This window comes from Chanodichthys erythropterus, chromosome 7 (assembly GCF_024489055.1).
Source record: "Chanodichthys erythropterus isolate Z2021 chromosome 7, ASM2448905v1, whole genome shotgun sequence".
NCBI classification, from domain to species: domain Eukaryota; kingdom Metazoa; phylum Chordata; class Actinopteri; order Cypriniformes; family Xenocyprididae; genus Chanodichthys; species Chanodichthys erythropterus.
This window is the reverse complement of record NC_090227.1, coordinates 24,834,383-24,858,766: the sequence shown is the minus strand read 5'-3', so window position 1 is coordinate 24,858,766 and position 24,384 is coordinate 24,834,383. Positions and strand designations below refer to the sequence as shown.

The window sequence follows — 24,384 nt, the reverse complement described above, 5'->3', positions numbered from 1 at the left end:
GCTCCTATCTCTTTGAATGGGGAAACATCACATTCTCTAAAGATGTTTGTTTATTTTAAATCACCAATGAAATCTGACAACAACTGTCTCATAAATTTTGTTTCTAAACGCTCGAATCATGACAAAAAAAAATGTATTTTTCAGGCTGGATCAACTTAATGCGCATGCGCAGTCCTAAATGCGCATCTCTTGTGCCTTATTTCGGAAGTGCGCGTCTGACTGTTTCTATAGGAACCGGAGCTTCTAACGGCCGCTGCAGTGACACAATGACTTTACTTAGACTTTTACAATGACTCTTATTTAGAAGGCGGGACTTATTCCGCCATATTGCGCGTTGCACTTTCTCCCATTCATAACAATACTAGTGACACATCTTGTGTTATTCTATAGTCTTTGGTAGAAATCAACCTGTGGAAAAAAAAATTTACCCACAGCATCAACTTAAAAGTAGCCCAACTCTGTGGGAAAACCCACAAATACTATGACTGGACGAACAATTTCACTTCCAAAGAAGATATATGTACATTTTTTGATATTTAGACCACTTCTATTATTGATTGCTATCAGGATGTGAAGAGAGTTTCAACCAGTATAACAAAAAGTGTTCAATCAGCATGAAAAAACATTGCCTACCCTAGATTCAATGTGACTCAGATTTTCCTGTTTTGAAGAGCTAGAGAATTCAAACGTTGAAGACAGCTCTGTGTCTCTCATTTACCATCATCTGTCTTTTTTTGTCGGAGAGATGAATGGGACAAGCGCACTGCAGTGATTCTGCGGGATCTGAAAGTCTCAGCCCGACTGATCAGCAGTGAGCAACTCATACTGTATAAAGTACTACTGTTTTTCTCTTCTGCTCACCAAGGCTGCATTTATTTGATTAAAAATACAGTAAAACAGTAATATTACTCTTCTCAAGCCAACATTCAAACTTTCCTTTTCTAGTTAAACTCCTGCAATCACTCCACAGGAAAATTTGTGCAGCATTTTAACAAAACAAATCATCAAAAAACAACTAAATCTACAGACTTAAGCTTGTTTTCTAAACCCTGAGGTGCACTCAAGCCTGTTCTTACCGTAATAGAAGTCTCCCTGCTGGTACATCATCAAGGTCTGAACTTCACTGCCATCATCCTTGGTGAAGGAGAAGGTTCTGGTGTTTTCTGGTCTGAACTGGTTCTTCCAGCTGCCCCTGAAGTACACAGCATTTACTAACATGATCATGGTGGAGCTGCTGAAGTCGTCCGCAGACACCAGGTTGTGGATTTTGCCTGCAACAACAACAACAAAAACCCAGACTGAAATAAACGCTGCATATCACAATCCTCTTTTTCTCAGAACAGGAAAGACGGCATGATCTCTTCAGGAGCATAAAATCATCTCTCTTCCAAAGCTCTGGGATTTGTGCTGGTATCTGACAGTCCTCCTGCAAAGGCTAAAGCTGACTGTGAGAAAATGGATCTGCCTGGAAACATCATTATCATGCAGAATATGACTGATCTGCCATTATCTACTTTAGTGTACTTATTCACTAAAGTCATAGTAATTCCTCTTAACGCCATCTATTCATTTGAAGAGAGTTTTACTTGAAAGTAAAATCATTCTAAATTGGATACACTATGTTTTTATTCAGTGCTTAAATTACATATATATTTCTTTCTATCTAATATATTTGGGGAAATTAATAGTTTTATTCAGGAAGGATGCTATAAATTGACCAAAAGTGACAGTAAAGACATTTATAATGTCACAAAAGATTTCAATTCATCAAAGAATTTTGATAAAAATATATTTTTGATAATAAGAAATATTTCTTGAGCAGCAAATCATCATATTAGAATGATTTCTAATGGATCATATGACACTGAAGGTGAATATATTCAAATAGAAAACAATTATAGTATAATAATATTTCACAATAATACTGTTTTTACTGTTTTTTTTTTTTTAATCAATTAAATGCAGTCTTGGTGAGCATAAGAGACTAAAAAAACTTTTGAATGGTAGTGTGTGCATATAACTATATTTAAGAATTTTGTGACTTCTAGTCCATGTCTATTACATTTGGGGCCATCTATATGCTTCTATATGTACTTATAAATGAACAAACCCTTCAAGATATCCAAAGTTGTCAATACAGGAATGAAAACTATTTCAATTTCAAGAAATATTCACAAATACAGCAGCACACAGCCAGTTTGAATATTTTTTTCCAAAGTGATGCAAGATGACTTACTCTCCGTGTGGTTCAGCACCCAAGAGTTGATGCGTTCAGCCACGGCTGCTGACTCACTGAAGTCCACCGTCTCCACCTCCGCTTTGAAGTACTTCTTCATGAGCTGTAGGAAGTCCTCATTGAAGTGAACCCCCCTCTGCAGAAAGAGGGAATTGGCCAGCCGGACCACGTACTGCTCTTCATCTGTGGACAGGGCCTGGGTCAGGTTGCTCAGCAGAGAGAACTCCTCATCTGGAGCAGGTGAAGAGAACAAAAAAATAATTTTTGAACAAAATGCTGCAATAGTAAGGTCTGGTATTAATAATCTTATTAAAAATTCAGAAACACTTTGAACTTGTCAAGAACATGTCTAGGACATATTTCACTCCAAAATAAAAAAGTAAATTATTATTATTTTATTCTTATTCTTAAATTATTACTTTAAACTGTTTGTATATAACCTCCAAACTTCAAGTTTTTAAAAGCATTTTAAAATTTCAGACTATTTTCAGCCAAAATCTTCGAAATTTTAAAGTATAAGCCATTTGTTGTACTGCCTTTAATTGATATAGAATCACTACTAAGAATAATGGGAATCACACAATTTGTGACCGCCTTCCGTATTCAATACGTCAATTACGTAATTGTTGCGTCAATTTTTGTTGTGTTTTTTTTCCCATAAGCTGAATATGATAGGCGTAGGACGTAGTGTAAGCATTTTGAACTGTGAGAGATTTACAAGTTGAATATGGAAGGCGGTCTGGTGGAAGCTAGATATTCTACTTTATAACTTGTTAAATATGGATATTTTTCTTATACAAACACATCGCTTTGCTTCAGAAGGCCTTTATTTAGCCCCTGGAGCCGTGTGGAGTAGGTTTATGATGGATGGATGCACTTTCTTGAGCTTCATTCTCGTTGTTTCCTGTTCACTGCCATTATAAAGCTCGGATGAGTCAGGATATTTATTAATATAACTCAGATTGTGTTCATCAGAAAGAAGAAAGTCATATACACCTAGGATGGCTTGAGGGTGAGTAAAGCTTGGGGTAATTTTCATTTTAAAGTGAACTAATCCTTTAAGTTTTTATTCTATTTAAGCAAAATAATATACATTTTGTTTTTTGATTTGTAAAGGCAGGAACACACCAAGCCGATGGGCAGTCTTTGTTCATCAGCCGACTAAGTTTTTTCAGTATGTTCCACACCGTTGGCTGAAGTTGGTCCTCGTCGGCTTTTTTCCGGCCGATTCGGCATGTTGAATCGCCGTCGGAGCTCGTCGGTCCGTCCGGCCATCTGATCATTGTGATTGGCTGTTAAGCTACTGCCACCTGCTGGTACGGAAAGGCATTTCATCTTAAGCAGGCGCAGAAAGGACGTGCTGTCCGTTGGCTGTCGAGCGTCGGTTTGGTGTGTCAGGGAAACTTTGGACCTAGACCCCGCAGTCTGCTTTTGTCACCATAGTTCGCTGGCGCCAGCTTGGTGTGTTCCTGCCTTAAGTTAAATGTCATTTGTTTTTGTGAGATTTGCTTGGCATCAGTCTCGGTTTGACTTGAAGGATTTTTTACTATACTTTTTTGTTCTTTGAATCAAATGTTTAATATTATAGCTAATTTGTTTAGGAGCTTGTTGGTTTGATGCAGAATTTGTTGAAATGCCTTTGGAGAAAATGTATAGGAAAAAGTATGTGGTTACTGTTGCGACCAATAGGGAAAAGATGAAAGAGAACAGGTAACCTCTCATGTACTATAGATTTTGTTAACTGTACCTTCTCTGAAATGACTGTAGCCCACAGCTTGTCTGATCTCCTCTAAAGAAGAGCCGCGGGCGCCCAGCTCCACCATGCCTAGAGCCAGAGCCACGCTCAGTGGGGAGAAGATGATGTTCTCTTCTCCCCCTGTGATCTGGAGCTGGTGGTAAAGTCTGACCGAGAACTCTGCCGTCACATCCTCGGGAACGTCTGCAGCCTGGCAACCACACCCCCGTAGCAACATCAGCGGCAAGAGTCCGAGCAGCAACATGGTAAACGAGGGATGAGCTAACGAGAAACAGGAAAGAAGGAGTGAGTCAGAGAGCGAAGGACATGGTAAATATAACCCCACGCGAATGAGAGGTATCTGTTTAGTTCGAAAGAGACATATCATGAAAATATTCACCATATTCAACATATTCTAATGTTCATGATGCAAAACTTCCATATCACACTACACAATCATTTTCACAGAATTTTGCCCCGATTTGCAGTCTGGAAAAGCCGGTTTTACAGAAAACTGCACAGTGTATGATGGCCACAGAACAGGTTATTTACATACAGACATCTGAGAATTCCAAAAAATGTAGATTTTAGAAAAAAAAAATAAAAAATACAAATCAAAATTGACCAGGTTCTGGTCTTATTTTGTGCACAGTGTTGGGGAAAGTTACTTTTAAAAGCAATGCATTACAATATTGCGTTGCTTCCTAAAAAAGTGATTAAAGGCACAATATGTACTTTTTCGCTGCTAGAGGTCACTTAACGTGAGTTCACGTGGCCTCATAATTCCTTTAGTTACGAGATTCTATCTTGTAAAAAGCGTTCACGTCCTTATAGAGCTTGTAATTACGGCTTGTAAGCTGGGAGTTTTCTGAAAGCTCCCAGATGTACCACGTGGCCGGTATACCACCTGACCGCTGTAGATTCATTAGGCATTGATAGTGGTGCCATAGAAACACATAATTCCCAGTCAAAGGATGTGAACAGCTCCGAATACAACGTCACGTGTTGTCATCTCAAGATTTTGGTAAATACAAGGTGGCGTGAACGCAGCATTATTCAAAACAAAGGCGTAGCATGATGATACATTGATTTTGCAGAATCATGGGAGATGTTGTCTTAATATCTACAGCAGGTGGAAAAGAATTTGATGGGCTTCGGGCAGAAATCATATTAATGGATGAGCTAATGTATTAAATATTTATTAAAATTACTGTAGTATGAAGCAAGGTGTGGCCAAAGACTTTATATATAGAAAGATCGTGCACTCGTATTACTATGAATGGGAGAAAGTTCAATGCGCGATATGGCGGAATAAATCCCGCCTTCTAATTAAGAGCCAAACGGCAATTGGTAAAGTCATGGCGTGACTGCAGCCGCCATTAGAAGCTCCGGTTCCTGTAGAAAGTCAGATGTGCGCTTCCTTTAGAGATGTGCACTTAGGACTGCGCATGCGCATTAGCTTGATCCAGCCTGAAAAATGAATTTTTTTGTCATGATTTGAGCGTTTAGAAACAAAATTTATGAGACAGTTGTGGTCAGATTTTGTTGGTGATTTTAAATATGAAATTTAATCAAAAGCTTTGTGCACAACTTTGGAGAATTTGATGTTTCCCCATTCAAAGAGATAGGAGCTGCACTTGCATGCCTGAGAGGTGTTTCAAAGATGGCCGCCGAGTGAAATGACTTGTCTTAAAGGGACTTTGATGTGGCTAAAAGACATTGGAGTGGAACAAGGCTGCTGGAGCGATTGCTAATGAGAGACACATGTCTCTAGAGAGCAGTAGAGCTTTTATTATACCGTAGACGACCACTTCCACTTTATCTGGTTGTCATTCCGTAAAACTGGAAATCAAATGTAACGCAGTATGATATCACTGATAGGCGACGCACAGACATGAACCGTGTCCTGGTTAAAATTGCTTATTTCTCTGGATTTAAACATTCTTGGAAACATCTGGGATAATGTAAGTACACAAGTCAACAAAGTATATAACATTGTTCTAGTGTTTTTTGGATATTTTATTCCAAAAATCTTACATATTGTGCCTATAGTTGTGTTACTTAGTTACTTTTTATGGTAAGTAATGCGTTGCGTCGTGCAGAAGAAAAAATCACCACTTTTAGTTCAGCAATAAAAACAAAAAAAAATTAAACAAATGTGATGTTTAACTTAAGTCATTTTGCTTATTTATTTGGTTGATTTGGATCACTAACTTGCGTTACTAAAAAGTAACTCAGATATTTTGTTGTAAATTTTAAAAGTAATGCCTTACTTGTTACTTGAAAAAAAGTAATCTGATTACGTAACACACTGGTTTATCAGTGTACATTATTCCAAAGGAAAAAAAAAAGAAGTAATTTTTACTAGTACTGAATCACCTTTTTAAGTCCTAATTTAATCAGCATTATTGTTATTCAGTCATATGAGTACATGAGTGAATGAAATTGTGTTTTTCTTCTTACAGTTACTGGTGCAATTTTACCTCAAAAAAGTATGGAAATTGAGACCTGCGCTGAAAGTAAAATAGGTTCAGATACAACAGTGTTAACAGTCTCGCTTCCCCACAGGGTTAATGCCTCTGTTTCTCCCTCTGACTGCATAGCCAATGTTCAATGCACCAGCACACCTGCTTATGCAAGTGAACGAACCCACATTCACCCTCACATGTGCACAGATACAGCTCTACCTTCATCCTAGTCTCCCAGCTTTAGTCGTTGCCTGGCAACAGTGTTTTCCACACAAACAAAGAATGCAGGGGAGAATGTGGCCTTGTGCCATTGTGTGATGGAGATGGATAGGAACAGGCATAAAGCTATAGTATGTTCTAGAATTATATATGTTTATAAAAATGATAAAACTTTAAAAAAGATTAAATGAAAATTAGACTGAAATAAGTTTATGTATTACAATTACTAAAACTGAAAAAAAAAAAAAAAACTAAACAAATATAAAAAAATAATAATTGACAAATCACATAACAAAAGTACTAAAACTTTAAGCTGCTGTCCATAAGTTTTGCCTCTTTGTTGCCATCTCTGTTTGAAACCTGCAATTACAGTTATTTGCAGAATTATCATCTTTACGTGGGTTGTACATCGTCACATCTCCTCAGTGCGGATGGATCTAATGTTTGTCAGTCACCACATCGGTGTGGATACTGTACTTCAGAATCACAGATTCTACGTCTTGGAAGTATGACCAAAATAAGAATTTTCACCGGAAAATGTCATCTAAACAAGTAAGTTACATGTCTGCCACTTTTGTTCTGACCAACTGAGAAAAAAAGCATTACAATAAATCATGCAGCATCCTCACATGCCATATAGCCTACTAGCTGGGACTCCTTCTTTATGTAAACAGACGTGACGTAATGATGCAAAGACGAACAACGGCATGCTCGAATTTCCCATGGAAACCCGTTGAAATCTGGCTAAGGTAAGGAGATTACACTGGCTGGTTATGTACTTGCTCAAAAATTGATTTTGGATCATTTTTAACCCCCCCCCCCCCCCCCCCCAAAAAAAAAATTACAGACTTCATCTTTAAATTAAAAATCTGTATAAAAATATAAAATATATATATAAAATATAAAAATAAAACATTAATTTGAACAAATTAAGAAATACTAAAATAAAATAAATAATAATAATAAAAAATAACATTACACTAGTGACAACAGTGACACTGGACCAGAACATTTTAAAAAAGCGGATTCAAACTACATTTCACATGAAGAAAAATAAAAATTTTACTGATCTTTTATTGTTTGCCTATGCAAAGCTTGCTGCCACGTACTTAATACACGTACAAATTTTATTATCGATTCAATTTGTCATTGAACAGAAATTTGCCTTTGACACTATGGCACAGAAAGATTACAGACATACATACATGCACACAGTACCTACGCATGCAAATGCAAAAAGACATAAAAAACAAAATCCAGGCATATAAATTAACATAACAACAGAAGTTTAAAATTTCAGAATAACCAGAAGCAATAAAAAAAGAAATAAAATAATAAAAACCCTTTACTTAAAAATAGTACTGTGTTTCATGATGTTGAAAGGGTGTTGCTGCAGTTGCAAGGGTGTTGTTGGTGATTGCCAGGGCATTGCAATGTGGTTGCTTTGGGAGGTTGCCAGGGCATTGCTATGTGCTTGCTAAGGTTTTCTGATTGGTTTCAGTGCATTGCAATGCATTTATATTTGTCCAAATTGACATACAATGTGTCCAAATGTGGCTGCTAGGATGTTCTAGGGAGATCTGAAAAACGTCTGATGCACCAGTCATCAATTTCGAATCTATCAAAACTATATTATTATGTGCATCTATTCAGCACCACAAGGAATTCAAGCGAAACAAACAGCTGATTCAAAAGCTTGGTTTACAATCCACAGACGATTCATCTGTTCTCATTCCTTGAGCTTTCCTGATCTCTCCATTTCAGATACTCTTGGTTTAAGACTCATGTGCGCAGTCTTGTGTAACTGGACCTGACCCTGGTGACCGAGGTCTGGGCTGAAAAACAGATGGTCGCTTGTGAATGGGAGAGAAAAGAGAAAAGTGGGAGGACAAGAGAGGGTTCACCTGTAAACAGCACCAAACCTGCCTGACCTTTCGCTCACCCGTGCGTGATTCTGTACAAAGGTCTGATGACCACCTGGGAAAACTCAATGAGACCACCAACCACCCTAATGGGACCAACCAGAAAGAAATCAGCAACAATGAAATTCTGGCACTTGTGTGATCTGTCCTCTCTGGTGACACTTTGTCAGTAGAATTTCAGCGTAACAACATTAGTGGTGCCAGCACATGCAAAACCATGTCGTATTTGGTGTGTTGCTAACTGCAATGCAGTTGCTTGTGTGGTTGCTAAGTCTCCATGAAATTCTGTCTCTAGATATTAGGAGTGTAACTGTATATTTATTCTTCCTGTTTCACGGTTCGGTGCATGCAGTCAGATGACGAATACAGTCGGCAGTGTTGCCAAATGCTTTCAGTTGAAAGTAGCTAAAACTGGTCACTAAGGGTGCATTCACAATTGTCATGTTTGGTTCGATTAAAACGAACCCTGTTGCGATTGCTCTGTTAGTGCGGTTCATTTGAACATATGTGAACGCTGCCATCCGAACCCTGGTGCGCACCAAACAAGCGGACCGAGACCGCTGAAAAGATGGGTCTCGGTCCGCTTCCAAACGAACTCTGGTGCGGTTCGAATGATATATGAACGCAACACGGACCAAAGACATGTAACCGATCCAAAAACAGGAAGACGAGACCCTAAAAAGGACGGAATCATCACGCATGTCGGTTTTTCTTGTCATAGTCGCGAGTTTTCCCATGACAGGCATCAGACGCGCGTCTTCATGCAGCAGATCATTTGTGTGTGTGACTGATGGACAGCAGGATGGATTCCCGCCCGTGTTTTGATTACTTTACACATTTTATAAGCTCTTCACGAGTTCCCAGCTGGCCTAAATACCATCACATGCAGGCTACGCACCGCTACGCACACACAACGAGCGCATTTACCTCAGAAAACAGCATTGTTTTGGATGTTCGGTAAGTTCCGTCTCAAAATAGGCAATACTGTAAAATCCGACCAGTCAGGTTGTGAATGTATCCCTATGCCTTAAGGTTCGGTATCTTTTGGTTCGGTGATAAAATTGCCAATGTGAACGCTAACCGGACCAGGACTAAATGTTTTTTTTTCTTCTTTGGTCCGGACCAAATTAACCAAACGAACCGAACTACAAGTGTGAACGCACCCTAAATGTCGCTACTATCATACTGGCGAGTCCACTGATCTATATTAATATAAATATAGATCAGTGGGCGAGTCACAGAATCTAGATAAGGTTTGTCCAAGAAGTTGCTAGATTTATCGCTATAGGCTTTTGAAAAAAGTCTCAAAAGGGGGACTAAAAAATGCTAAATTGGTAGCATTACAGTCACAGACGATCCACACTCCAATCCAGAGGGGGTGCACGGTAACAACAGGAAAAAGCACAGAAGAAGAACATATGCTCTATGCATAGTCTAGATATATTTATATTATAAAAAAGAAGAAAGAAAGAAAGAAAGAAAGAAAGAAAGAAAGAAAGAAAGAGGAAATTTACAGAAATTTTATCCCCTGTACTGAACAATGACTTCAGTACCGAGGTATGTACCGAACCGTCATGTTTGTGTACTGTTACGCCGTTTTACACCGCAAGATTGAGTGGTGTGTAAGCAGTGCGTGAGCAGTGCAGTGACACTGCATTCACATGGAGCATCGGCGTTAACGCTTCTCATTTACTTTGAATGGGTGATGTCATGCTTTGCCGAATTGAATTATGGGTTCCGTCGCGTCGCTTCACTCGTGTTGCTCGCGGCAGAAGTTGAAGATTCCTCAACGTTTTAAGCACCTACGCAGGTGTCAGCCAATCAGATCGCCTTATGCAAACACTCTAGAGCAGTCGCTAGCCAATTGCGTTCATGCAACACCTGAAAGTAATGTGATTGGCTGTTATCACTTTAATGGTCGCGTCAACACAAGCTTCAAACACGCCCTCCATCAAGCGTTGAAATCCTGTCAATTTCAAAATAAACACCCCGTGCAGACTCATGTGGGGGAGCAAAAACACAACAATAAACAGAATTAAACTAGACAAAAACAAACATTTAACTTACTTATTTTAGAACACAAAAAATTTGAGAAAAACAACGCAGGACAGACAAATTACATGGTCTTGCGAATCCTGTCACTTCGCTCCTAAAATGCTCCTGGTTTGAATTGGCACCACCTAGAGGACGGAACAAAAGCTCGCCAGAGCCATGACGTGCCGCAGACATGTACAGTGTAAACAAGGCTCAGTCTACACCTCTACTAGATATGGATCCCATTTTCATTTTTTGCTGTTTTATGATCTGCCAGGTGAAAATCATCTGTTTGCTTCATTTGAGATGTCATTAATAAGGTATAATTTATAACAAATAATGAGGAATGAGTTTGATGGCAAATGTTATTACTTTTGTTCAAATCACTAACAAAGTGCCAGTGCTTTTATTACCTCAAAGCACAACTCACAACAAATTTTTCTGAGCATGTCTGAAATCTGGCTGTAATCTCAAGCAAAGCCTAGACAAACCTGTCAGTATCTGCTCAAGTGAAATCAAGCTTCAAAGTGCCACAAAACTCTTCTCAATTCCTTTCACACACGCACAGAGCAATTGCTCTAAATATTCTCCCAACTGCTTTCTAAATGTACTCAACTAGCAAGCACATAGTGAAGACTCCTCCAAAATGGGGGCAGCGTAGGCGCTCTTTTCATCTCTTACTTTTTTAAGCTTTTCCTTTTGAGCTCAAGCCAAAATACAAGAGAATAGAAGGATATAGAAAGACAATCTGATGGGAGACCAGCTTACATATCATGAATATCCATGCTTGATAGCCAATATTTCAATGTTGAAAGGCAAAGACACAGAGAACAATAAAATACTGCTATTTCCTAACTCAGGAAACTTTTATAAGAAACCTTTGGAAAAGTAAGAATGATAAAATTGGGAATTGAGACAAAATTGAAAATTGTTATAATACATAAATAATAATATAAATGCATTTTATTTATACATACATGGACAGACATCTCAATTTGCTGTCGAGAAGAAACAATTACAGAGATCTTCATGTTCATTTTTCTTTTCTAAGCAGAGCGATATTTTAAATGTTAAATCTTAACAACGGAGGCAAACCAAAGCAAACAAACTTGGTTTTCCATTAAGTTCCGAATGGAGCTCTTATTTCCCAAAGATAATCATTCATTCATACAGGTGCCTCTGTCATCATCCGAGGGAGAATCACAGTTGGTGGCACCAGAACACTTCCACATCCATCAGCCTCCTCTCTCCTGACATGATGGCCCAGATAGCGCAAAGCATGCTGGGTAAACTGCCATCTCTCTCCTTTTCTAGCTCCAAAAGTCTCCAGAGGACAGACCCAGTGGTGCAGTGCTGTTTAGAAAGGGACACGGAAAAAGACGGAGCGGGAGCAGGATTTGACTGCAAGTGAAATGTCAAGCAGGTTGAGGAATCGGAATGAGACCAAAAATATTCAGACAGAAGGCTGCAAAGGAGAAGACATACTAGTTGCGGAGTTAAAGAGCCATGCACTGACAGTGCAGTGGTGAGGGAACTCCACTGGAGACCAGAGAAGTGCAAGACATGGGTCAGCTTTAATTAAACTCTATTCAAGCGACTGACACCCACAGGAACCTGCTGAACACTATAACAAATGACTGTTATCACTCTGAAGATGCAAATGCAGAAAACTGAGCTAAACAGACATATCAAGACTTTCAGACATACGTTTTTGCTGCCTTCAAGTGCACATGGGAAATTTTTTCTTCTGAGTTATGACATTGAGTTAAGAGTTTGTTATGACATGAAGCTTTATTTATTTATATTTATTTTATTTTTTTATTTATTATTTATTGTACATTTTTATTTGACATTTTCATTTATGCATAGTATCTAACAAAAAATCTTTCACATGAAACGTGACGTTAACTTTGTGTTTGTTGACTATACTCTTTTGTACATTAATGCATTAATATTATTTTTAAAATACAGCACGGAAATTAATAAAAAATGAGCAGTGTAGTCCGATTACTGAACGAATGACGAAGTTGATTGTTTCAATTGACTTCAATTGAAAATATAAATAAAAGATGATACAAATTTTTTTTTTTGTTTATAGTGGTTAATTGGATTGGCACCTCTAAAAACGTAAAAAGTTTTAAAGGCACAATATGTAAGAATTTTGCAGTAAAACATCCAAAAACCACTAGGCCAGTTTTATATATTTTGTTCAGTTGAGTACTTACAATATCCCAAATGTTACCAACTATTTGTAAATCATGAGAAAATCACGATTTTAACCAAGACGTGTCCGGGAGCTGCCTGTCAATGGCGTCGTACCCGTGGTAACCTTAGGATTCTGGTTTTATTTTGTAGAAACCATGGAAACACCAAAGACGTTTTAATATATTACATGTTTTATTAGACGATGGAACAACTGTTTGGTTACATTTATAGACAGAAAATTAATTATTGTTATATAGCTCAACACCTTTAGTCTTATTGTTTAAATCTAGTTCTCTTGATTTTCGGAGAGTACCATGCTTTTACCATGCCTCAGAGAAAAACACTATTTTGTCAAGTAGCTAAGTAATACAGCATTTTCTCCAGAGAAACGTGCTAACATAATTTTCAACACAGTGAAATGTGTCTAATATGATAAACAGCGCTGTGTTACCTCATACTAATGACCGGAAGAAGCGGCGCTGATGACTACGGCATAACAAAAATTTCGCTGTTCACGAGGCGTCGCGTTTGTCTCTCATTACGAATTGCTCCAGTGGCCTTGTTCAGTTCCCACAGCACTTGGCCCCACTCTGCTTCATGCTAAATTAACAATAATAATCTCTTACATGAACATGATTTCTGCTCGAGTCCCATCCCGATTCTTTTCCACTGGCTGTGAGGTGAAGACGACATTTCCCAAGATTCCGCGCTCAAACTCTGCATCATCAAGCTACACCTTTGTTTTGAATAGGCGACCTCTAGCGGCAAAATACTACATATTGTAGCTTTAACCTTTTTACAATTTTTTTTTTTATATTTATTTGTCATGATTACCAGCTAGAGTGCCCTTGATAGCCATCAGAGGGCACTCCACCCTAGACTATTATCATTCCATCACAAACTACATTTTCCAGAACTCACTACCTGTTCTCATCATGCTTGATTGTTCTCAGCTGGTTCTCATTACCTTGTCAGTCTCTGCCTATTTAAGCCTGGTTCATTTTGTCATTCATTGCAAAGTCTTGTATGTGTCATCACTGCATTTCTGAGCACTCCAACTGCCTTGAGCATCCGGTGTGTGAGGTCTGAATGCGCTCTGACAACGGATGTGATCTCTCATTGAACCATAAGCATGAGAGCACTTCCGTCATCAGTGCGCCATCAGACCTCACACACCGGATGCTCAAGGCACTTGGACATAGTGGTGTATTAGAGGTAAAAAATTATATAAATTTCATATCTTAGGACGTAAATGCGTCGTCACGAGCCACAGGGTTTAATTTGGATTTGTCTGTGCATGTTTTTTTTACTCTTATAGACGAAGTTCCCATTGCCATGCATTATACGACTGACATAGCGCAACGGTTGGAGTTAAAAATCATCATTTGTGTTCTACTGAAGAAACAAAGTCACCTACATCTTGGATGCCCTGGGGGTAAGCAGATAAACATCTAATTTTCATTTTTAGGTGAACTATCCCTTTAAAGGGTTCTTTTGGCATAAAGCCCTCTTTAAAAGTGAGTCTAGAACCTGCTGAATCTTTTTTTTTTCTAAGGGTGCAGAGGAATTTCTAATTAATTGGAGCAGAATCGTTAAGAGGAATCTAAATTTAATTCTTTATGATTCCCATCCCTATGTTTAAATCAGTCCAGTGGGAAATATTTGTAGGCTGAAAACCAAAGAAATACAGATTGTATGGTTTTACAGTAGCCGAGCTCTTATCCTGCCAGCAGTCCTGTACCACCCAGGTCAACAAATGGCAGCATCCATCTATCATTAGAGGGTCAGCATCTGGCTCGTCCTGACAACGTTGTGGCAGAGGTTCAAAATAAGAGGCTTTGACTACAGTATGTGTGTGTTTTTGATAATATGTCCTTCCGTCTACACTGGCACAGATTTCCAAAAGCATTGCCCACTGCTGGAAAATAAACAAAGCAGGGTCATAAATCGCTGCCACCAAAGAGACCACCAGGCTGATGCACGTCACTCTATTACAAATGATATGGGACATCTTTGCTCACTTATGCTAGTAACACATCTCTCTTTCCATCTCTCATTTGAAAGTCATTTCCTTTGACCTTTGCCTGCACTTCCTTAAAGAAACAGTTCGTCATCATTTACTCACGGTTAGATGCTTTATTTTTTCAGTGGAACTCAAACTTAGCTCATATAGCAAGATACAATTCATAGCGACCACATCTGTTAAAGGGTTAATTCATCCAAAAATAAATGTATATATTACTTGTCCATAGATAGCAATTTAACCGACAATCGATGTGAGTGCTGTGGTTTAACCTTAATTTTATGAAGCAACGAGAATATTTTTTGTCTGCAACAACAAAACAAAAATAAAAGACTTTATTCAACAGTCTCTTCTCTTCCCTGTCATTATCCTTACATAGTTGACGCAGTAAGCACAGTGCAGGCTTCCGTGTTCACGTCCGAATGCCGGCTCAGTATTGGCCGAGGCTGATGCTGTGGCGTGTGATGCTGACGCAGTAATGGCCAGTAATGTGTCAGCATTCTGACGTAGAACCTGGAAGTGCTGGATGTAAACAACGTACGAGAATGACACAGAAGAGAAGATATTGTTGAATAAAGTTATTTTTGCACACAAAAATTATTCTTGGCGCTTCATAAAATTAAGGGCGAACCACTGCAGTCATGATGGTTTTATGTCTTTAGTACCTTTCTGGACCTTGAAAGTGGTGGTTAAATTGTTGTCAATGGAGGAGTCATATAACTCTCGAATTTCATCAAAAATATCAAATTTAGGTTCCGAAGATGAATGAGGGTCTTACGGGTGTGGAACAACATGAGGGTGAGTAATAATTAACAGAAATTTCATTTTTGGGTGAACAAACCCTTCAAGCTTTAAAAGTGGTATAGTTAAACAGCTGCTATAGTTAAACAGCTACTAGAACACACACGCGCACACACACACACACACACACGCACACACACGCACACGTGTGTGAAATGCTTTAAGACAGCAAATTACCTGAGTTTGACTTTACCTCTCCCTGCAACCCAGAGTTAAAAACCTTTTATCCTTCCCAAGTTCAAAGCCAGAGTCGCTTCCTCCCCTGTGCTGACGAGTGAAGACGTGACTCAGAAATGCAGGCGTCCTTCAAAACCACCCCCAAGAGGGGAAAACAGTGACAAACCCAATTGCTCATGGGCTGCCAATAGTCAGACACTTCAAATCTCCTCATCAACATTCACGCCAATTCAGCGGTTCTACAGGAGGTTTATCAGCGGCAGAACAGCCTAAAACATACAACAAAGTCAGCAATGCTTCTATTTTAATTAATTAATAAAAATTTATAATTTAAACTACTTAATTAAAATATTCTGGGTTCACTACAGCTTACGATTAAAAATAATGAAATGTATTTGTAAAAATACATTTTAAATATTTGAAAATTATACATACATACATACACACATACATACATATATTTATATTTATTATATAACAGGCACATGAAACTACATAAAATATTAACATATTTTAGGTTCACTACAGCTTATTAATAATAATTAAAAAATATTAAAATATTATTAACATTTAAATATAAATAAAATATAATTATTAAACAAATAAACAACTACTTACTAAAATAGAATTAAAATATCGCGGTTACAGTACAACTTATTTAAAAAATATTTTAAAAAATAATACTATAAATTTTGAATATAAATAAAAAATATATTTGTAATTTGCAAATAAGATTAGTGCGATACAATGGAATAAAGATTAACTCCTCTTATGATCATATTAAAGCTGCTGTAGAGAGTTTTTAGAAAACCTTGACTTAGCCTGAAAATTTGAACAAGCACAACTCACAGGTCACTCCCCCTTGCTCTCTGCTGCGCTACAGCCCTCCCTCCACAGCTCCTCCCCCATCACAACGGAGCCTGCCGTGAACGCGCAGGCTATATAAACAGTTATGGCCTATGGCACATTCACTGGTACAGACGAAACATAATCAGTATGATTTACACTGACTATGGCCTGCCCATACTTTGACTACAAACTTGGTCCTCAAAACATTACGTATTTTGCAATACATGTAATGTAACTATATGACGTTGCACTATTTCTATAAGTAATAAATAGCTAGTATGATAATATAGATAACGGTAACTAACGTTACAGTATGCAAGTAATTATTCTATCGATATGTAATGCTAAATAAGGTTTGCTAGTACATTATTTCAGCAACATGACAAGCCAGTGAATTAGTAGGCTTCAATAGTTGCACAGTGCGTGACATTTTATCTGTATGTTATGCGGCTAGAGTTTTGACACCGAGTCAATGGGCTCCGACGAGGAATCCACACCACAGCGACTTCGAGGAGTCAATGGGCGGGGAGAAGAGGAAGCATCAGGCAGGGGACGGCCAGGCCTGTTTTGAAATGATCTTAGTTGTGTAGTTCTTAAAAAATGAAACAAATCAAGCAGGCATACTTACTTGTCAAGCAGAAATGTGGCTGACTCTGAGCTCTCTCCACCTCGGAAAAGCCGCTCCTATATTTACCCTCGTTTTATTTTGGGCTCTATCTAATTCTTTCTTTTTGGCTTTTTTATCCTCGTCATCTGTCTTTTTCCGTTTACCCGTCTTTATTTTGTGAGCAGGTGCCACTCGAGGAATTGGCAGTTTGGATTGTTTGTCCGGCATAAGCAAAGCTGCGGCACACCGGTAATCTTGAATTTGAACGCCTGTATGCGCTGCACTGTGCATGAGAGGAGTGTGATCAGCGCGCACGCGAGCTTGATTGACACTGCTAAGACACTCCTCCTGGCTCTGATTGGTTGTTTCACCGGGAGCAGTGTATTTCTGCAAATGGCAATAGGACCACTGGGAGGAGCTTGATATTTTCACAGATTATCTGTCTCATATTCTACTGTCAGGACATAATGACAGGTTTAACAAATATGTAAAAAATACATTTTTACAAAAGTTACCTACTGCAGCTTTAAGCCTATAAAACTTTCACTTGATTTGCACAAGGATATCAGCAAGCAACAAGGTATGAGAGGCTGTGCGCTTCGTGTCGTGCCCATAGGTCGTGCCTAACAACGCCCTTCAGCCATGACTTAGTCACAATACAGCACTAGCCTCAAATACCTTATTGCTTTTATAAAACGGTTACCACACAATACAAATATTATAGCCAGAAATATGTATTAATGAAACTTTCATGAAGCAAACTTTTTCTAAAAGCCTTCCTTCCGCCGGAAAAAATAGTCCCTGACCTTGAACAGCAACAGAAGTTACATTATCACGCCATTAGATGGCGGCAAAGACTGTCTTTATGAGCGTGTCAGTCAGTAGCGAAGACTTTTACATTGAAACGACTGAATTGTTTTGAAAACGGAACAAGACGCAACTGACAAATGCTTCGACTAACTTACCGCTGTTAGTCAGGAAAACCCCTTAAATGTTAAAAGGACAAGATAACAGATTTTTGATTATGAACATTATTATGAACATAGGACTGATCTGAAGGAAAATGTTAAATCTGAATGTAATCTTTTTCTCACAATACTCTTCTACGTAATAGAGGGTATACATCGACGTCACTTTCCCGCCGAAAACGCGCTCCCTCAGCTAGACTGAGTGGCAAAAGTACCAGCTGCGTAACTGGATTAATAGGAGAAACGGCGAAAACTTGAGTAAAACTAACAAATTAGGTTACCCTAAAGGTTGGACTTGAAAGTGTTTCTTACAACTTGTCAAATAATGGATATTGACATGCAGCAAGGATCGTGTTTCCTGACATTTATATGTGCCTGATTTGACGCCGGGGAAATACATAAAGCAAATCTGCCTGTGAATATTTTATATAACTACAATGTCGGTAGGTTTAAATCTGCTTAATCACTTATATCAATGTTATAGTCTATCGTCATATTGTCCAGCCCTTAAACTTTTATCGTATAGTTTTTGACAGCTGTTGTTTATAAAAATATATAAGCTATGATTTTACCTCAAAATTCAACAATTCGACACAAAATGATAACTGCAAATCCATGTTTCTCTGCTGGAGTCCAGCTGTTTCTGTGAATTGCAGTGATCCATTTGCTTCTTTTTCTGTTGCTTTCTCTAGTTTTTAAATATATACCTCAAGGTTTGTGTCAAATCTATTTGTACAGTCAGCCGCAAAGCTCTTTCCCATTTTGAATGTGTTTTGTGTGTCATTCACGCTGAAAACCAATGCTGCTGCTCAGTCTTTTGCCACTCAGTGTGCGTGACCGCAGTCCTAACGGTTGACGGTGACGTCACGTGCATACCCTCTACAGTAAGCTTCAATGAACAATATCAATTGAGAAAACAAACAGTTTACGTTGCTAAGAGTGGTTGCTAAGGGTGTTGTGTAGTGATACACAGAACTGTTGGGTGAAACGGTTATAGTGAATAAAACACAGCTATTGACCAATCAGTATCAAGGAGAGGAACTAACCATTTTATAAGAGAAAAATATAATAAATAGCCAATATAAATATTAATTCAAGGACTATAGCCCTATATATAAACTACACAACAAAAAAGGAGGTATTATTTATTCATATTTGATCTGTTATAATTCATCCACACCTTATTATTGCACACATTGACTGAGTTTTATTGATGGAATTGGATCTTCCATCACACAATCCTGACTGAAAGGAGAGCAGCACAGGCTGTACTCAATGCAGAGGACAGAGACAATAAGAAAGATGGAGATTAAATTAAAATGTACTCGCTTTCCAGAAAACAAGTCTGCATCCACTTAGAAGCAGAGAAATAATTGTTCCATGTCGGTCAGTTGTTCTGACCCAGTCTGCTTTCTGCTATAGACCGTATTCAGAGCAGAGCCATAACAGGTATGAAAGTGAGGCGGTGGGGGAAAGACTTAGCATATTTTCAATGGCATCTGCTTTGAAAAGCTGCATAAAGCTCCTAGATCATTTATAATTTTCCACAGCTCATGTTGTCTGGAGTTTTTTTTCTACTTGAATTTCTTGGAAAGATATTTTGGCAGTGTTTCATTAGCAGAACAATCCAAAAACACACTAAATAACAGCACAACCCACTGAAGAGATGTATGTCTATCCCTCACAGCCTTTCCCCTTAAAAATCAAAGATATAATTTTTAGAATAAGGTAGAGCATGTTTAGCAGATGCGGTTCACAGGCTTGACACATAACTGAACAGTGATCAATAACAGGAGTTTTGCATACTGTATGTTTAGAAAGGCCATCACAGATGCTCAAGGAACATGTTCAAAAAGCAACAGTGAAGTTCAATATATTCTGCACACTTAGTGACAAAGCCTTTGAGAGAACACAGATGTTTTTAATACTCTTTATGCCATCTGTGCTGTCCTGAGGCCAAGCGAGTGTTGGCGGGAAGACAGTACTCAGTCAGACCTGAAAAAAAAAAAAAATCCCTTCACCACGGCTGAAATCCGACAATACATTGTTTTTTAAAAAAGGAAAACATCAGCTAAAACATGCAACAAATTTTAAAATATAAAATAAAATAAAAAGTAATATCACGCCACACTTCAACAAGCACCATGAGTTTAGAAATCATTTGTTTGTAGCAAAAATGGGGCAGAACAAGTTACACACTTAAAGGGTTAGTTCACCCAAAAATTAAAATTCTCTCATTAATTACTCATACTCATGCCGTTCCAAACTCGTAAGACTTTTTATATATATATATACACATTTTATTATTATTTTATTATAAATTATTTTCTTCTGTAAAAACATCACACAACAATTACACAATAATAATTAAAATCAATTACAAGTTTAAAATGTAAACACAGATTCTGTATTTATTTATACTCTCATGGTGCAAACAGTTTCAAAAATAGTGCAAACAGCAAAAGTAAATCGCCAACCATGTCTTTAGTTGTGTTTTAAAATTACAACTGCAAATAAATCCTGATAAAGTAACAAACATGTTTAAGTAACCCGATAAAGTAAAGAAGTTTCAGTGTGAAACGGTCAATAACACACTCTTAGAATGTAAATATAATACAGATGTGGAACATGCTACCACCAATTACAAGGTAGTTAAATTTTCAACGCTCTTGTCCCATGGAACAAATTGTAAAAAATACCGTATCAAATACTGTATCAAAAAGTAACGATCCCAACTATGTCTTCAGATAGTTTACAAAATACAGCTGTGACGCAGCTCTCCGTGTACGCGCTTCGGATGAGTCTCCTCACAGCGCGCACGAGTTCTCTTTTGTGTCTTATGGTTGAATGTTTAAATTGGCAAGGTTTAAATTAGTTTAGTTTAAAAACAGATAGCAAGGTCTCACCTGCGCTCGCTCGCTATCAACACCCGGGCGATGACGGCATAAATGACTGCTCATCGAGCATACGGCTCTTGCATTGAACCTTTGTTTATATTGATTACGGTAGTTTGCTCCGCATCTGATTTTCTATAACCAAACCAGTTCCAAATTGTGGAGGTCCCCAACAACAAGCTCCTCCTCAGCCTCAGGTCCTTCTTCCACCATGCTTGATTTCTCTTCGCACATGAACAGTGAATCGGTCGCGCACGAAATTACGTCATCCACTAGACTTACTGTTTTTATCGCGAGGAGACGAATTTTTTTAGTGAGGTGAATTTTCAACGGTATATCGCAAACGATAAGATATCGCCCATCCCTACTATGCAACTACCACTTTGTCACTTCAAAAAGTTCATAAAGAGATTGTAAAACTAATCCATATTAAAGGGATACTCCACCGTTTTTTTCATATTAAACTATGTTATTCCATTAACTAAGACGAGTTGATACATACCTCTCTCGTCTCAGTGCGTGCACTAAATCGCTCTGTCTTGCGGCGAAACTTTGTTAGCACTTAGCTTAGCCCAGTTCATTCAATAGGGGCCAAGCAGAGAAGCTACCAAACACCTCCACGTTTTCCCTATTTAAATACAGTTACTCGAGTAGTGTAACTCGACCTAGGACGGTGACACAAAACAAAACGTTGCGCTTTTCTAAGCGTGTAAAATGGATAACTATATTGTATGGCGGAATACCATAGCAAGTGCTCGGGAGCACTTTGACTTGGCGTAGTAATATCTTCACTCGTGAAAAGTCCTCTCACCAGCCCCCGCTCTCTCTCCTCCTCCCTCTCATTTCCGTCAATAGAACCAATGTGACTTTTACAGGAGAGGGAGCGGGGGCCGGTGAGAGGACTTTTCACGAGTGCTAGGTCGAGTTACACTACTCGAGTAACTGTATTTAAATAGGGAAAACGTGGAGGTGTTTGGTAGCTTCTCTGCTTGGCCCCTATTGAATGAACTGGGCTAAGCTAAGTGCTAACAAAGTTTCGCCGCAAGACAGAGCGATTTAGTGCACACACTGAGACGAGAGAGATATGTATTAACTCGTCTTAGTAAAGGGAATAACATAGTTTAATATGAAAAAACGGTGGAGTATCCCTTTAATTGAGCAGTTTAGTCCAATTTTTTTGAAGAGATACGATCACGTTATATGATGAACAGACTGAATTTAGGCTTTTATTCACATATAAACATTAATCAACTCACACATCATGTTTGCTTGATGTGCGAGAACCAATGAGGTTCATTCTCATGTGTAACGCAGCAACGTTTGAGCTGCTCCAAGAGGTTTGTTCTCACACATCAAGCAGGTTCGGTCAAGCTTCTTCTTATGCTTGCTTATCAATGTTTATATTTTGGAATAAAAGCCTAAACTACTCAATTCATATGGTTAAGCTTTACAATCTCTTTATGAACTTTTTGAATCGTCAAAGCGTCAGCTGCGTAGCTGTCAATGGAGGTACAGAAATTTCATCAAAAAGATCTTCATTTCATCAAAAAGATCTTCAAATGTGTTCAGAAGATGAACGAAAGTTTTACAGGTGTGTAACGGAGTGAGTAATTAATCAGAATTTTCATATTGGGTGGACTATCCCTTTAAATATATTAAACCCTATACATGCAATAATAAAAACAGTGATGCTTGTCTTTTTTTTTTATTAATTATAAAAACATATAGTGCAATATTTCCTGTATATGTTGCAAACTGTGTTGATTCTGTCAATACATTTGAGAAAGCACTTGAACTGTGACTGTTATTCAGGCTTTCAAATGAATGGCTCATGCACGCTTGCAAACCAGCAATCAATCTAGGAATCAATACCCACTAATTGGAGGTGACCACCAAGGAGTCCACATATGTATAGTGTGAGTGTGATTGCGAGCCCAGAAAAGCGCTGCAATTCTGTTCCAACTCCTTTGCACCTTGCAGCTTTTTCCCACCGTTCCTTTTTAGTCCTCTCTCTTTCCTCATCCTTTTCCTATCGATCCCTCGCTTTCATTGCCTCCCTACTCATACCGATTGCACTTTAACACCTCGTTTTCCCTTACCTCTCCTTTAGTAGCCTCTCTCTCTCATATATTCCACATTACCCACACTCTCCAGCACACCTAATCTCCACGTGAATGCGTCCCACAGAACAAACCAGCTATTTTACACCAGCAGTAGCAAGGAGGGTTTGGAAAGGAGGTGCGTTCACCGTTCTGCTCTCCCCGCGTGTCTCATTTACAGAAACATGGAACAGGATTTTCTTGCAAGAGATGATTTATGCATCCCCAGATACGCCCAGATGTGGGGATGCATTGCTGTCTGCGGTTTGCACATACCCTCAGCTGCCCTTTCTGACTCAATACAATCCTTTGAATTATTGAATCAATAACGAGAGGGTTTAAAATAGAAAATGAAGAAAAAGCCTAAGAATAATCACTAAAAACAACACTACATGCTCAACAAGACCAGGAGAATAAATGGGTAAAAAATATTAAACAACAGCAGAATTATCCTGAATTTTCTTCACCAAGGATTGTGATGTTTTTGATTATTTTATGCAGAAAAGATGTATGTAAAACTGCAAATGCATTTAATATCATTGCAAGTACAATTCTAAGCTTTAAAGAAATGTTGTATTATGAATGTACAATCAGACCAGAAAAACATTTGAGAGGAAAATGTACACATAGATTAAAAAAAAACCATCACTTGTTATTAAAGGACATTCACATCTGCACACCTTGTAAAGAATAAACCCATTACACCAATAACATAATGATGAATTATAAACCTTACGGAACACATTTGTCCTTGTATTTCTGAAAAGATGATATTTGGATAACATAAAAGGACGATGCGTGGATGTCTCTTACCGTGAGATGCTGATGCTCTGGGATGCTGATGTTAAATCCTGCTCGTCTCTGCACCCTCACACACCTTTATTATGAGAGTCAGCCCTGCCCCTTTTCTCTTCTGATTGGTCAGGCCTAACCTCCGCTTTGAAGCGCCCTTTTTTATTGACAGCTTTTTTGGTTTTCGCCTTTTATTTGTTATCTAACGCGGACTATTTTTATCTTAAATAAATCTTATTGCATTTAATTTAACATTTAAAATACAGAAATACACATTAACCAAACAGAGTTTGCATGAATACTGCGATAAGGCGAAACAGACGCCAGTCTTTTGACAGCACGTAGTAAGCTTTAG

General features: G+C 38.3%; 1 protein-coding gene across 1 annotated transcript in view; it reads right to left on the bottom strand.

Annotated features, from left to right (window-relative positions):
- serpini1 (serpin peptidase inhibitor, clade I (neuroserpin), member 1) overlaps positions 1 to 24,066 on the bottom strand; it is a 31,566-nt gene extending 7,500 nt beyond the window's left edge. Inside the window, exons 1-4 of the mRNA XM_067389161.1 lie at positions 24,051 to 24,066; positions 3,984 to 4,253; positions 2,237 to 2,467; positions 1,077 to 1,271 (exon numbers count right to left, since the gene is read on the bottom strand). Coding sequence (XP_067245262.1) covers positions 1,077 to 1,271; positions 2,237 to 2,467; positions 3,984 to 4,236 — 679 coding nt within the window. The 5' untranslated portion in view covers positions 4,237 to 4,253; positions 24,051 to 24,066. The remainder of the gene's footprint in view (positions 1 to 1,076; positions 1,272 to 2,236; positions 2,468 to 3,983; positions 4,254 to 24,050) is intronic.
- Between the last annotated feature and the right edge of the window lie 318 nt (positions 24,067 to 24,384).